The 17,457-nt window shown below is 26.1% G+C and overlaps 1 protein-coding gene across 1 annotated transcript in view; it reads left to right on the forward strand.

Moving 5' to 3' along the window:
- The first annotated feature begins 7,682 nt into the window (after nt 1-7,682).
- Nucleotides 7,683-17,457, forward strand: part of LOC127288237 (dynein beta chain, ciliary) — a 53,958-nt gene continuing 44,183 nt past the window's right edge. Inside the window, exons 1-7 of the mRNA XM_051315593.1 lie at nt 7,683-7,893; nt 14,009-14,248; nt 14,422-14,654; nt 14,787-15,052; nt 16,028-16,434; nt 16,574-17,001; nt 17,200-17,441. Of these exons, the coding sequence (XP_051171550.1) occupies nt 7,683-7,893; nt 14,009-14,248; nt 14,422-14,654; nt 14,787-15,052; nt 16,028-16,434; nt 16,574-17,001; nt 17,200-17,441 (2,027 nt within the window). The remainder of the gene's footprint in view (nt 7,894-14,008; nt 14,249-14,421; nt 14,655-14,786; nt 15,053-16,027; nt 16,435-16,573; nt 17,002-17,199; nt 17,442-17,457) is intronic.

A 17,457-nucleotide genomic window follows, 5' to 3' on the forward strand; every position in this document is an offset into this window, starting at 1 on the left:
ACAAAATTAGAGTTTGTTTTTAATGATATTTTTATTTTTTATTAATGAAATATAAAAAAAAAGTTAGAGAAAAGAGAGTCTGACTAATACTTGTTTTCTCTACTTATAGTTAAATTATGGGAAATTTAGTCTGTTTGTCTGACCAGAAATGACTTTTACTACTGAAACTGAAATAACATTAATATATAATACGTTTGACAAAAACTGATACTAAATTATAAGAATTTATTTGTCTGACTGAAACTGTATTTCACTACTTAATTAAAAAATTGACAATATAGATAGTGATACTTATTTTCCTGTTGATACTAAATAATACTGACTTTTACTACTGAAAATTAAAATAACACGAATTCAAAACTTCTGATAAAACATTATTTTTACGACTGATACTAAATTGCAAACAGAAAAATTTAATGTCTGACTCAATAGATTTGTACTACTTATTATAAAATTATAAATTTTTAAAACTTTTTGCCTAACTAATACCGACATTTACTACTTAAATTAAAATCAAATCGATGCAAAACGTCTGACAAAAATTTACTTTTACTACTGTTACTATAATGCAAAAAAAAAAAATGTCTGACTCAACACATTTTTACTACTTATTGGAAAATTATAAATTTTTTAAAAAATTTTGCCTAACTAATACTGACATTTACTACTGAAATTAAAATCATATAAATGCAGCATGTCTGACAAAAAATTACATTTACTACTGATGATGTAATGCAAAAAAAATTAATGTCTGACTCAACACATTTTTACTACTTATATTGAAATTATGATAATTTTAAACATTTTGTCTGACTAAAACTGGCGTTTACTACTGAAACTAAAATTATATTGGTTCAAAACAAATGTATTTTACTAAAACAAATTTTTTATAATTTGGAAAGTTTGGCTAATACTTATTTACATTACTTAATTATTTCAGAAATTTAATGATTTGTTTAACTAATACTGACCACTACTACTTAATCTAAAACTACACAAATTTTGGAACGTCTGTCAAAAATTTACTTATACTACTGTTTCTAACATACACGAATTTTTTTGTTCGACTGTAACTGGATTTCACTACTTAAATAAAAATGCTTTTAAAAAAGAAAACTTAAAAAAAAATATATATTTGATTAAATTTATATACTTGACTATTATCAAATAAATATTTAGTTAAACCAAATAATTGTTGACACCAAATAATTCAGTTAAATAAAATATATTTGAACCAATAATTTTTTGTATTTGAAACAAATATCATTTAATTGACATAAAATAATAATTATTAATAATTAATAATAATTTAAAAATTATCAAATAATAATTATATATGATACAAATAAATATTTATATTATAATATTCAAGTAACCGATTATATTTGAATGAAATAATTTTTTTTTTTTACGATACTTTATGAATTCCGTGCGAAATAAAAAGTAGGTTTAAATAGAAAATCGATAAAATAAACCACTTTTCATAATAAAAATTTGGTTAAATAAAAATATTTTCATCAAAATTATAAATATCGTCAAATAAAAATTTAATAAATCGTACAAAATTGAAATGATATATTTTTCCACAGAAATCAATATATATATATATATACAATAGATGACGTCAGGGGATTCTATTAAAAATTTTCATCTTTATTTTAATATAAAGTTTGCTCTTTCCCCCCTCATCAGCAATTCGAGCAGAAATAAGGATCAGGGTGCTTTAGCTCGTATTTGTATAACTTAAGATTCTTGCTTCTTTTGCAATTGTAAATGGTATCTCGGCGTCGTTATCCATTCGCATACATTAAAGATGCCCCCCTATTTTTTTTTTTTTTTTTTTTTTACGAATTCGCGGTAGAATAAAATGCAATGAGAGAGAAAGAGAAAAAAAAGAGGGATGCTGAAGATCTGTCGGTAACAGACAGTTTACGATTGAATAGCTCTCTGCGCCGCCGCATCTAAAGGAAAAAAATCGTCTAAATTGCCTTTTATATATAACCACTGATTTTTCCACACAGACCCCCCCCCCCCTGTCAAACTGTCCGCAATATGTCCTGAAATTAAAAATCTTTTTTATTATTCCCGATATAAAATTGAATAATTTTAATTGCAAAAAAAAAATTTATTTACAGCCAGTGAATTTTGGATAAATTTGAAAATTTTATTATTATTATTATTTTTCATTTTGCAAAGTGGAAATGTTATTTGTCTTTTGTAAATTGAGTTAAATTTTGGTTTAGTTAGGGTTCTATCGTATAAGGAATAAAGAGATTCGGTGAATTGGAAGCCAGTCTAAGTTTACATTTAGAGAGAGAGAGAGAGAGAGAGAGAGAGAGATGAGAAAAAGGGTTGTCTTCCCTAATCAGAGATCAGATCCCTAACAACTTCTCATTCAGTATAAGCTTCTAATTAACTACCTGAATCTTTGAGTATCTTAAAAGAGGAAGAGCGATTTTCGTTTGATTAGATTTTCTTTATGTTGAATCAAAGATGTGGAATAATAATTAAATTCTGAAATTCAGTTTTTAATGACAAAAAATTTCCTTCTCTTTTTTTTGTAGTTTTTATAGTTTTCTATTTTCATACACAGTTAAAGAAAATTTATTTGATTCAAATAATCGGTTTCTTAACTATTAATAAATATTTTTTAAATAATTTTTTTTTAATTAAATAAACTGTATTTGGACCAATATAAATACCACTCAAATAATAATTATTTAATAAAAATAAATATTTATTTAATACAATTAAATATTCATTTGATAATAGTCAAGTAACCATAAATTTTTTTTCGATGCATTTTGATGAATGTTTTTTTTTCCAAGGAATTTCTTTCTATTTTCAAAATTGGTATTTAACTTTTTTTATTCGATTATTTATTGAATATGTAAAATAAAAATTATTAATTATTAATGAAAAAAAAGGGAAAATTAGATGATTAGAAAAGAAATTTTCATTTTTATAGAGCTTGGTAACAAGATAGGAAACTGTCTAATTTAGGTTCATCCCTTCCTTCTAATTTCCTGTCTGCATAAACCATGGAACCCTTCGACGATATCAAGTCGTTTCCACTCACCCCTTTATCTCATAACATAGCAGAGAACAAAGCAGCAGATGTTCTGATAATATATACACATATTAATAATTTAAATTTCGAAATACTATTTTTCATTATTGTTAATTTATTATAATTATAAAAACAAACGGAGTTTATTTTTTTTGCGAATTTTTCTTTTTTATTAAATCATTTTGGTTTAATAAACAATTTTGTTTTTTTTTTTTTTTTTTGGGTTTTTCAATACGGATTTAAAAATTGTTTCAAGGTAAGTAATAATTTTGTCTATGAAAAATAATTTTTAAATATTTTAATAATACTTTTTTTTATATTAGTCATTAAATTTAATAATTATTGAGGATTATTTTAAAATTTTTTGTTTATATAGGTATGTCAATAATTTTCCAAAGTGGACTTTAAAGTTGTGAGCGAGAAGTTGCAAAACACAATTCAGATTTAATGGAATTTGTGTTTGATATTGGTTGCTAATACAATCATCTCCAATGCTTGTGGACTCTCTAGCACTCTCAATTTTGAGAAATCAATGTTCAAACAAAACTGCTAAGCAAACAAACAGTCGTTAATGAATTAGTTATTATGTATAAGTGTGGAAGTTTGCGATAAATTTTCTAACCGCTTAAAGTGTTTAATCATTTTAAAGCGTTTAATTTAAAAAATAACAGTAAATTGAACAATATTTGGAATATTCAAATTTTTCATAATATTTCTATCAATAATAATTAAAAAAAAAAAATGTTATAGGAAAATTTTAATTTACAAAAATTAAATAATTAAATAATTAATAATATACTTATTTATTTATAAATTTTTATTTACCGTTCACTATTAAAAGTTACGTGAAAAATATTTTCTAAAAATTCCTTAATTTGGATAATTGAAAAAAATTCTATAATTCTATTTTAAGGAGCGGATAATTAGAAATTTAATTATATATGGTAATATGTTAATAATGCGAGAAGAATCTTTGAAATTCAAGCCAAGAGAAAGAATGGACCCTTTGATCCGCCTCGAATTGTTCTACATTCGAGGACCATAGTCCTAAGAGAATTAAGCATCCAGTTCTCAAGTCCTTGTCGCTTCTGTATATAGTTAAATTATTATCCCCCTTACTTTCGAAGACGAAATCCCCATAATGCCGGGGAATGTTTCGCTGATAATGCGATTAAGTTTGAGAAGTGTACTTTACCGTTATCGTGAATCGTGCGAAAAGGGAAATTTCAGATTTTAAAAAGCATAAAGTGAATTCGAAAGATAAGAGTCGTCAAAATGTGAAAATAATGCGAAAATTTGTTTTGCAAAAAAAAAAAAGAAAAAATTTGCAATTAATAAATTTGTAAATTTTCACAAAATAAAGTATATTTTTTAAAACAAATTCTAATTAATTAAATTAACTTGTCTTTTTTTCTGTAAAATTATTTTGAAAAATAATTAATAAAAATTAGTAAAAATAATTAGTAAAAATATTTAAATTCTATATAAGAAAGGGGGTAAAAAAAATATTGAATATTTGTGGAATAAGTAGCGCCACGGCGCTGGCATCGACAGTGTGTTGATGTACAAGTGTTTCGACAAGTTTCCTTATAATTATATAAAATTCAAAAGATTATATTCCATTTAAACAAGGTGTGACAAAAAGGCAAGTAATTTAAAACAAACAGGACTTTATTTGTGAAAAAAGAGGGAAATTTTGATTTTTTTTGTTGAAGAAATTTTCGAATTAAAAAAAAAAAAAAAAATTAATATCGCCGAGAATAAAAGTTTATCGAAAACTCTTTTAAGAACTTAATATTTATTATCGTAATAATGAACGAGAGTTCGATATAAAAAAAAAGTTTATCTCTTTTCGTTAATTTATAGACTAATTTTTTTATGTCCTTCTATAAACCTCAGTGAAAATTCCATTCACGCAACTATGTAATAACGGTTGCTAGGAGGTGTTTGGCGAGGCATTGACCGGACCATTTTTGTTCCGAAATTTTATTTATTTTTTTTGATCATTGAAAAAATAATATTTTTTTATTTCTATTTATTGTCTTACATTTTTTAAATATATAAATTTTTTTTTTTGTGGAAATTTTATTTTTAATAATTATTTTCAATTTTCTTTCAGGCAATATTTTTTGACACTGAAAACCAAAATTTATTTGATTCAAATAATCGATTGACTATTATCAAATAATTATTATTTGACATAGTATTTGTTTAAAATACAGAAATTATTGGTTCAAATAAAATTTATTTAATTTAAATAAAAATTTTTTTGGTTCTAGTAAATATTTATTTGATAATAGTCAAGTAATCGAATATTTGAATCAAATAAATTTTTTTCTTTTCAGTGTATATAAGTCAAGAGGAATTTTCAATTTAGAATTTGAATTCAGAAGCTAATTTTGTATTTCAATGACTCTTCAACGAAAAAAAAAAAATGGGAAGGACGACTTTATATTGACTCTTATATATTCTTAAAAGCCAATCAAATTGGCTACCACTACTCTCCCTTTCAATAAAAAAAAAAAAAAGAAAAAAAATATGAAACTCTCAAAGCTTTCTTCTTTGTTTGAAGTTCGAGAGTCTTATTTGTTTGATGTATATATTCAATAGCCTTCAAACCACACCTTTATAATTTTATTATGTGACTGCGTATAACTTTATTATTTCTTTTTCTGAATAATTGATTCATTTGAAAATCAATTTAATATTCCATCCACGAGATACAGTTTTTATTTTAATTTCACTTGAAAGTTTAAGGAAAATTTTATTATAGAAATTTATCATAATTTACATTCAGAGAAATATTTTATTTAAACCAAATATATAATATATTTGTATTAAATAAACGTATATTTTTCTCAGACCATTTATTTAACGTAAAAAAAATTTTATTTGTCAGAAGTAAAATTTTTATTTAAATCAAATAAAATTTATGAGCAATAAATAAATATTTATTTTGCTCTGAGACAAATATATATATATTTCTCTGGGTGTACAAATGAAAAAAAAAATTTATTTGATTCAAATAATCGGTTACTTGACTATTATTAAATAAATATTTATTTAAAACAAATAATTTCTATTTGAGAAAATTAAAATAGTATTTGTTTTAAATACAAAAATTATGGGTTCAAATTAAATTTATATTTAATTCAAATAAAAAATTTTGTTGATTCAAATAAATATTTATAATAGTTAAGTAATCGAGTATTTGATTTAAATAATTTTTTTTCAATGTAGAATTGAAAAATATTTCTTTAGAATAGGAAGTATTTTTTTTTTGCGATTTCTCGAAAATATTCCATTTTCCTTATTCGTTTTAAGAAGGAAAAAAAAAATTTATGGGGTCGAGTTCCTTTCGTCAGTGACAGTAGGTCGATTGCTTCTGCTTGATCTTGCAGACAGGCTTTCCCTTTTACGTTATCGTGGAATAAGACGTCTCTGATGGAGAAGGGGAGACGTGACATTTTTTTTTGCGGGGTGATATAACAAAAATCGTATGGAGGCGCAAAGTGCATGATACAAGGGGTACATGAAAAAATGGAGGGACGTTTCTAAAAAACAGCCTATATTTGCTGAGACAGAAAAGAGTGTGAAAAAAAGATGAGGCTTTCCGGTATTATGTATATATATATATATATATATAGTAAGAGAGTGCGATAAAGAGAGGAATATCTGCTCTTGCAGTGTCAGCAAGAACTGAGATGCTCTGCAGACGCTCCAGGACTTGAAGTGCCCTCTTCGAAGAGAATGGAATCGAATGAGCAGGCACGAGATGGCAGAGATAATATCTGAATATTGAGGCACTAAGCGAGGACTGTCGCGCTCATAAACCATGCTGATATGAATGCAGATGACTCAATTTTACATGTTACAAAATGCTTATGGAAAAACGATGATAAGCATTTTTTTTCTTTCGTCGCTAATTTCATCTTGGATTAGGTTGGGAAAAAAAAATGTAAAAAATAATAGAAAAATTACTCTATTGAAGCATAATGTATAACTGAAAATTGTCCTTTACTACTTAAAGAAAATGCCAAAAAAAGTCTCTTAAACGATTTTTACCTCAAAATTATAAAACTTTTTTTTTTTTGTCTAACTGAAAATGACTGGCACTACTTATAAAAAAAAGTTACTTGGAAAGTCTGACTAAAAATAGTTTTTACTACTTATTTAGAAATTATGAGATATTAAATGTCTGATAATAAATTACTAAAATAAAAAAATGTCTGACTAAAAAATGATTTATAATACTTATTATATGAAATTAATTACGAAAACATTTTGTCTGACTCATATTGATCTTAACTACTGCAAAAAGTTTTGTATTAGAATTTATTACTTTTTTTACAACAGTTAGAAAAATTTCTCATATTATTATATTGTCTGACTAAAAATGTCCTTTATTACTAATAATAAACCTATAAATCATTTGAAGTCTAAAAGAAAATAAATTTTTTACAATAATAAAATATTTAACGTTTTTTTTTTGTTAATATGAAAAAATAATTAATAATTTCAGCGTTAAAAATTAAGAAATTTTTTTTAATTGAAAAATAAAAAAAAAATGAGTTTTCTGATTATTTCCCTTTAATTATAGAAGTGCCTAACAATGTCGGATTCTGAAAGCAGTATCGACAGTTTCGAACTGATGAAAAGGAATTTAAGCATGGAAACTGGCGAATCCAGATTCACAAAGAATGAAGATAACGACAAACTCGAGGAATTTGAGCTCCTGTTTCGATCAATGATGGAATCTCGTGGTCCCTCTCAAGAGGACGAGGAGGCTCCCCCAGAGGAAAGAAACGATGAGAAAATTTCAGGTATTTTTCAATAGCCAGAATAATAAATATATATATATATATTTTAAAAATTAATTTTCCTTTTTTTTCAATTTATTTCCATTTATGGAAAAAAATGGAATATTTATTATATAATAAATGTAAATAAAAAAATAAAAAACCCTAAATAAAAAAATAAAGAAATAAAATATTTTACAATTAAGCCCGCGTGTTTATTCTATGGTTATTCAAAGAGAGTTTCCTACAAAAAAAGTTTGGGATACTTTTTAATAGAACCAACAGCATCCGAGCTGGAACAAAAATTTTTGAAATTTTTTTTTTTCGAATAGATAATTACAGGAAGAGTTATAAAAACAGAAAAAACGTATATGGATCACTTTTTGATACGACTAACAGCATCCGAGCTACAATGGACCAAAAAATTTTCATAATTTTAAATTTTCGAAAACTTGCCTCATGAATACCAGAAGAGTTATCGGGAGAAAAATAAATTCTTCCTTTTTTTTCGTAGTCTTTTTTTTATATGAAAATAAGCTCTTGGAGAGTTTACCTGAAAAAAAGGGCTTTTATAATGTGAATTTTTTTTTTTCTTATTACGTCTTGAGAATGTAATGGGAAAGAACCGAGATTGCGTACATTTTTCGCTTTCAATATCCACATTCTATGCTTGCCGAATTCAAGGACCCTACAAGTTGGATGGAAAATCTAGAAGAGAGGCTGAAAAAAAAGAGGGAGCTCTAAAAGAGAGCAAAGCGAAGAACTTACTACTAGGACCTAAAGGTAACCTGTTGAGAGCTTAGAAAAAAGGGGGCGAGAAAGAGAGAGAGAGAGAAAAAAAAGAAAGAAAGAGAGAGTTAAAGAGACTAAAGCAGGAGAAAATGTAGAGTTTGCAACTTAACTTGGGAAATTTTCCAGACGCTCCACTTGCCAAGGGCATTACCGAAGGAAAGTAGCTAAATTGGAGGAAGGAAATTTTCTTCACTCGAAGATTAAGTCCTTCCCAAATGAATAGCGAACAACTTTCTTTTTTCTACTCGAGAAAAGAAATATAAAAATTTGAAAAGTCGAAAAATAATTAAAAATTGATCATTTTAATTTATTGTTTAAAAAAAAATATATTTTTTTTTCTATATTTATTAATGAAAATTGTATTAATTTTGCAAAAATAAGAAGAGAGAATTATTATTTTTGAAGGTCCCTATAATAAGGGGATTATGGTTTTTCTGACTAAATGAAAGGTCAATATGAAAGGAGCTTATTTTCTCTTGACAGAAGCCGATGAGGGAAATTAAGTTTATTAGGTGGAAGCAAAAAAAAAAAAATTATATTTCTGAAGAAGGATAAACGAATCTTTTTTTTGTAATCGCGAAACGTTTTTGAAATTACTGATTGGTAAAATTGAGAGAAAGAGAAAGGGACCAAATATTAATTGCGTTCTGCTTTCATCACAAGGGATTTTGCTATATATACATACAAAAGATATACACAATATAAGGCAATCAAATATAATTTCGATTTTCTTTTTTGTTTTATTAAAAATTTATTATGTTTTAATTAAAATGAAAATTTTATTTTTGAAAACTTTTTTCCTTGCAAAAAACAAAAAAAAATGTTATTAAAAAAGAGTAATTTTTGATGTTAAATTTGTAATTATTTTAGAAAATTAAATTTTGAATGTATAGTTAAATTTGTATAATTGTGCAACTGCGAGCGCAGCTGTTGTCAGATCAGCGGCGCGGGTGAATTTCACATCTTTCATGACATCCCAAAGTGACTCCTAAATTTTGCGGGCAACCAAAACTAGAATATTCAAATGTATGCCAGACCGTCTGGTTCTAAATTAAACTCATAAAATGCCCCGGAAACCGCACACGATAGTGTGTAAGTATTTGTAGTTTTGCTGGGCTTGCATTTGTGTGGCAAACGTGACCTCACGTACTTACTTGAATTTTGTCACCTAAAAGTAAATGTACAACGTCCCTTGACATGATCATAATTAAAGTAATACATATTATCGTTGGACACATATTAAACTAAATTGCTTCTATTTCATTAAATGAAATTTCAACATTTTCCCACAAATTCAAAAACTGCAAAAGTTAATGAATTTTATTTTTTGGGAAAAAAAAGAAATTTACAAGGAAAATTTTTTTTTTTTGTATTTTTCTGTCGATTGCAAAAATTATGGAAAATTAAAAAAAAAATTATACATTTAATAAAACATTATTGTTATTTTTACATACTGTTTTTATTTTCATTACGTTTTGTTTAATCTAATATAAAAAAAAGTTTTTGTGTTATAAAGAACAAGGTGTAAAGTTGAAAATTTTGAATCTCAGATAGGTGTTTGGATAGTTTTTCTTCTTTCAAATATTTTCTAAAATGATTGATAGTAAAGCAGTGCACTTAACAGAAAGCTTTCCCATGAAGAAAATTGAAACAGTTTCATGCCAAAAGCACATTTCGCATTTGCTTTGCCAAAAAAAAAAAAAAAAGAAAAAAAAAGTGGGAATTCCCCTTAGGATATAGAATGGAAAAAAAAAGTTTTCAAAGGTAACGGAAGAGAGCTTTACCGGTGTGGAGTCGATTGCGGAGTGAAAAATGACATTGAGTTCAAAAGCCTCTAAATAAGAAATCACTCTTGAAATATTCTCACACGCATTATTCACTTTTTGAACTTTCACTTGAGTGAAATTCTCCGCTTGGCTTCAGTGAGAGTGACTTGCCTATCAATTCATCTTGTATTCGTCATTTCTCTTTCTCTCTCTCTCTCTCTATAAATATATAAATGCGTTAGCGAATATTTTTCAAGGACACTCACGCCGACCCTTTTGTGTTTTTTTTCTACTTTTAAAAAAACGTTTTATCTTTCATTTTACTTTTGTTTTCTATTTTCGTCTCTATTTTTTTCATTTATATAATGAAAAAAAAATGAAGAAAAGTAAAATTTTTTTTATGTAATTCTCAATGCTATAAGAAGGGTATCATTTTTTTTTATAAATTTACACTGAAAATAAGATTTATTTGATTCAAATAATTGATTACTTGATTATTATTATCGAATAAATATTTACTTGGACCAAATAATTTTTGAGTTAATTAAATTGTATTTGTTTGAAATACAGAAATTATTGTTTTAAATACAGAAATTATTGGTTCAAATTCAGTTTATTTAATTCAAATAAGTATTTTATGATTTAAGTAAATATTTATTTGAGAATAGTCAACTAAAGAATTATTTGAATTAAATAAATTTTTTTCAGTCTACACCCAGAGAAATGATATATTTATCTCAGAGTTAGATAAATATTTATTTGTTGCAAATAAATATTTGATTTAAATAAAAATTTTACTTAGGACAAATAAAATTTTTATTTACGCTAAATAAATAGGCTAAGACAAATATATGTTTATTTAACTCAAATATATTAAATTTAGTTGAAATAAAATATTTCTCAAAGTGTAAATAATGATAAATTTTTATTAAATTTGTTTTCTTTTGAAAGAAATAAATAATTATTTAAAGAGGATTTTATTGATGGGATTTTTCTAATATTTAATAATAATAATAATAATAATAATATATGTATAGTAATAGGATTTTGGTATATAAAGGTTTTTTTTTCAAAATAATCCGTATCGACAGAATTTACGCAGGAAGAATTACAGTAGTTGCGCAATCTGGCCAAACGACGTGACATGATGGAAGAAAGATATGTCCTGCGAAATGAAACGTGCAAGGCTTTTCGTACACGGTAGAATGAACAGGGTGGATTAAAGATGAGAGAAAATATTATATAGAAGCCGAGGGATATAAGGTGGCCACCATCTGGGAACATCATATCAAATATTGACCAATGGGCGTATTGGCCTTATCAAAATATTATTTAATCCTCCGAAGGGATCAGTTATGAGTTCCTTTGTCTAACCATCTATGAGACAATAGAGATTTTAACCCCGTTGTTTTTTATCCTCTTAAATTTCATTAAACAATCAATAAAAAAAAGAAACAATTTTGATAATAAAAAAAAAAAAAATTTGATTGTTGAATTTATTTTGAAATTTGAAAATTAATTAAGTATTTAATTATGTTTGACTGTTATAAAATTTATACTACTGATAAAATTATTAATGTTCAAAAAGTCTGACTTAATATTTACTTACACTACTGAATTAATTAAAAAAAAAAGGTTGAATGTTCTGATTAAAAATCTTTTTTACTACTGTTTTTTTATAATTTAGTTAATATGTCTGATTAAAAGAAATTTATACTACTTATATAATTAGAAAAATTTGAAAAATATTTGACATTTACTACTGACTTTGTAATTTAGTCATTATGTCTGACTTAAATCAAATAATACTACTGACAAAACTACGAACGTTTATAAAAGCCTGACTAAAATTGATTTGTACTACTGATAAAACTACAAAAATATTGAAATTTCAACTAAATATTGACTTACACTACTGATTTTACAATTGTGTCATTATGACTGACTAAAATCGATTTATTCTACTAAAAAAATTACAAACATTTTGAAAGTTTGTTTAAATTTTTTATACTGATTTTGTAAATTTGTAATTGTGTCTGACTAAAATCGATTTGTACTACTGAAAAAATTACAAAAAAAAATAAAATTGAAAACTAAAATAGATTTGTACTATTGATAAAACTATAAAAAATTTATAAAGCCTGACTAAATATTTACTTTTACTACTGAAATTACTATAAATAAAAAAAGTCGTACTAAATATTTATCTACACTGAAAAAAAATTCTAGTTAGATTAACCAGAATTCTGGTTAGGGTATATTTAACATTTTGATTCTGGTTAGGTTAACCAGAATTCTGGTTATTTTAACGAGAATTCTAGTTAATTCAACTAGAATTCTGGTTAACATAACTAGAAAGTAATGTTAATATAGCCTAACCAGAATTTTTTTTTCAGTGTACCGTATGGAAAAAAATATTAAAAACTACTTTATTAAAGAAATACCTAAATAATTAATAAGAAATAATTCTATTACTTTATTAAATTAAAATTGTAAAATTTGTGAAAAGAAAAAAACGTACCTCAGTAATATTTACTCTGGTTTATTTATTTATTTTTTTTGTTAAATATACGCATTTTCTTCGCACAACTATACAAACTGAACTGGAGGGACTTTTTTTTTTTAATGGTTTCGACATTATTTTCCCACTAATACCAAACAAAAGGGAACTCCTGGTACCGGTTGACACTCCCCATAGTATAAGCTACCTTCATTCTAATATTTGCAAATCACTCGCAGTATTGTTTCTCAATTTCTCTTAGACACAGTTCCATTTTTTTCAATTTTGAGAAAAAAAAATTTTTTTTTTCAATATATTGCTGCAAAAAATAATAAATTTCGTCAATTTTTAAATTAAAAAAAATCAAAACAATGAGATCCAAAAGATCAGAGGGTGAGTAAAAAAAGATTTATAATTTTTTTTTTTTTTCAATTTTCAAAGATTCTTTTTTTCCGAGCAAAATTTATGTGCTTCTTGTTGGATTGATTCGCGAAATATAAAATGATATGATATCACTGTAGCAGCGCATAGAGAATATGATCGCGTGCAACGTCAATTGTTTGCAGAAATATTCTTGCGGTTTTCGTGACATTAAAATTGGCAAAGTAAGGATGAGACGAAGGGAGGGAGGGGAGGGGAGGGTAGTTTGGTTTACCATTCGTACTTTCTGTACCTGGTTATTTGACCTTATTGCTCGATGATTATAATCTAAGTACACTCTATTTTATATTGCCAGTTTTATCATAACAGTTGAAAAATTCACAACTATTTGTTTCTCTTAAAATTTTCAGCAACAATTTTTGTGACATAAAAAAATTTTTTTTTCCGTTTAGAAAAGTATTTTCATTTTTTCTTTTTAATGTAATTTTTGTTTTTTCAGAAATATTTTTTTTTAAATCTTAATTTTGGTTGTAGATTGTTTTTTTTTATTTATTACCTGTTAATTGTTTTTAGATAAATAAATTTGGGTAAATTAGAATAAACTATTCTAAAAAAAAATGAGAATTTTTTTTGTATATTTGAAATTTATTTTTCAAAAAATATAAAATAAAATAAATTTTCAAATTTAATTTTGTGAAAGACATGGCGGGTCCGGAAACGCCGACAGATTATCGTCTCGAATTCATTGGATTGATTGTGCAAAAATCATTGAAACTTAAACCGGAAAAATGGGGACGTTTATTGATGATTGAAGAACATCGAAATTGTGTTATGGAATTTTTGGACAATCCTGTACCAGCTGCACTTTTTGTTGTACTTACACCAAATGCTCAACTTATACCATCCTGTGGATTTCCTATTCCGTGTCAAAGAACTAAAGGTAATTTTTATTCATATTCAATTGATATTTTTTATTATAAAAAAAATATTTTAATCAATTTTCTAATTTTCTTTTTTATGGATAAATTGTTGTTCTTTTTTTTTAAGTAGCAAAAGATGAAAATAAAAAATATTGTAATAAAGAAGAGAAAAATATTTTTTATTTTTTTTCAGGGATCTACACGATAAAAGTGAAGATATCTTCAGTGCCAAACGATCAGAATGGATGTGCGTCAATGCTCATCACCGGTGACTTGTCTCATCGTGTTGTTGACGAGCTCGCCACACTTGTGGACAATATTTTCTCTCCTCTTCTTAGTAAAAAGGAAAATCACAAAAATCTCCCTGAAGTGGCACTTGAAGACATCAATAGACACGTTTATTCCCTAAGAGGAACTCTTTATCAAGTATAAAATCTTTTTTTCTTTTTTTATTTTCTTATTTCATTTACGATATATATAGTCACGAAAAAGTGAAAAGAAGGCAAAGTAATAGATATAAATTATTATTATTTTTTTTTCCTGGAATTTTATTGCTAGGTCAAGGGTCAAGTGAATGGAAGAACAGTGCTTCCAATGCCAGCAGGTCTTGAGAAAGTGTCAGAAGTTGAAAGATTAGTTACCACCGAAGGACCACAGGCGGTCGATTTATATCTCAAAAGTTCAATAGAAGGTGTGGTGATTAAATGGGCTTATTTGGTGAACGATGTTGTTACACAAGAATCAGCATTTGCTTTTGAAAACGGACAAAATCCAACACCTGACGTTGAACTTGAATTTTGGAATAAGAGACTTGCAAATTTGAGGTGAAAAAAAAAAAAAATTAAATCCCTTTTTTATAATTTTAATATACAAATTTTACATAGGGTCAGTTGGGGTAAATGGGGAAAAGAATTTAGATAAGCTTTAAACTCATGAAACTGACTGTTCCCATTTACCCCAAAATTTAGAAAATTTCATAAAATTCGGAGTAAATGGGGACAGCACAGTTTCTAAGAAAGTTTTAAGAAATGTATTAAGGGATGAAAAAACTTGAAAACAAAATTTGTAGTAGATATATAATAGTTTAACCAATTAATTTTTTTTTATTTTTTTTTTATTTCAGTTATTTGTCTCGCATTCGAAAAAAACAGACTTAAAAATCATACCAAATTTTTTTCTTATTCTTTATGACTCCCATAACAGAAATTCACTTGAATTTTTGAATTTTGTTAATTTGGTTAATAACGACAAGCTGTCCCCATTTACCACAAAAATTTGAAAACTCAGGGTAAATGGGTACAGCTTGTCATTATTAACCAAATTGACAATAATCAAAAATTCAAGTGAATTTCTGTTATAGGAGTCATAAGGAATAAGAAAAAATTTTGGTATGATTTTTAAGTCTGTTTTCTTTGAAATGCTCGACAAAATACTGAAACAGTTTGACTTTGATTTTCAAGTTTTTATGCAGAGAGCGATAACTTTTTTTATCTTGCTGCCAATTGTCAAGATAAAAGTTTGTCAATACTCAAAACCTCTTGCAGGTGATCTGAGATTAAAATATTGACGTTGAACTTAATTTTAAAACTGTAAATTAAGCTCCAAAACCTCTTGTCCCCATTTACTCCAACTGACCTTATTTAATTTTTAAAATAGTTCGATCATTTTTTTTTTTATAAATAAAAAACTGAATAAAAAGTTTATTATTATTATTATTATTTTTTATAATTACAAAATATTGTCAATAATTTACAGAATTCTGTATTCATAAATATATTTTGTAATAAATTAATTAACAGATATATTTTCGATCAATTGCGTGAGGAACGAGTGAAAAAAATGGCAAAAATTCTCGAACTCACTGAAAGTGCATATTTTCCATGTTTTCGTACACTTTTTGAAAATATTGTCTCATCATTGGCTGAATCAAAAGAATTGTCACTTTATTTATCGCCATTGGCAAAATTTTTTAAATCAATTGAAGAAACTGATTTTTCTGAAGCTAAACCATTAATGGCTGTTGTAATACATGCCGTTGGTTTAGCATGGGCAAAAACGAAATATTATCAAAATTCTTCGAAATTGATAATTATGCTTAGGCAAATTTCTAATTTGTTGATTCAAGAGGCACGTCGTTTTCTCGACCCGACATTAATTTTTCAGAGTGACGTTGATGAAGCTTTGCAGAGGGTTCAAGTTTGTCGAGGTTAATAATTCATAAATTTTAATTAAAAAAAAAAAAAAAACACACACACAAAATAAAAATAATTTTTTCGAAAATAAGATATTTTTTTTTTTTGTATAAATTTTTAATTTGAAAAATAAACATTTTGATTTAATTTTAGACGTTCTTGAAGAATTTAAAAGACAATTTGAATTACGTAAACATGAGCCTGGAATGAAAATTGAAGCGCCACCATGGAAATTTGATCCAAATGTGATATTTATGCGTTTAGATGCATTTTTAAATCGGTTGGCAAATATTGAATGGCTTTTTCATACGGTTTTGGAATTTTCAAAATTGGAAAAAATTGAAATTGGAAGTATATTGGGACGATCGCTTAGTGCAAGAATTGTTGCTGTTTATAAAGAATTTCAACAACTTTTCACATCATTTACAACAAGATCGACTGATGTATTAGAACCAGATGATAAATCATTTGCAATTGATTGTGAAAAATTTAGTGCATCAATTATTGATCTTGACAGTAAATTGGCTTCTATTTTGTGTCAAGCATTTGACGATTGTCATAATTTAGAAAGTGTCTTTAAGGTGAGATTTTTGAAACAATTTGATTACAAAAAAAAAAATATTTTTTAGAAAAATATTTATTTAAAAAAAATTAATAATTTTAAAATATTTGAATTGTAATTAGTGCAATTTTTCATAGGGGAAAAAAATAGAAATGAAAATGTTTGAAAAAAATAAATAAAGTTTGAATTTTAGGTGATAAATTGTATTTTATTGCAGTTGATAAACATTGCGGGATCAGTTTTAGAGCGTCCAGTAATTTGTAAGCAATTCACGAATCGCTATTCACGTATCCTGGAACTGTTAAAGCATGAGCTGACTCTGATCGAAGTCCTGTTTAATCTGGGTTCACGAGGAGCCATGAGTAACCTTCCTCCATTGGCTGCCGGTTTACAATTTACGAGCATGCTGAGGCAGCGAATCGATCACCCAATTCAAGCCTTCAAATCTCTCCAACATCCGTGAGTTATCAAAAAT

This window comes from Leptopilina boulardi, unplaced genomic scaffold, assembly GCF_019393585.1.
Source record: "Leptopilina boulardi isolate dan_hultmark-lab unplaced genomic scaffold, ZJU_Lbou_2.1 LbouV2_38, whole genome shotgun sequence".
Taxonomy (NCBI): domain Eukaryota; kingdom Metazoa; phylum Arthropoda; class Insecta; order Hymenoptera; family Figitidae; genus Leptopilina; species Leptopilina boulardi.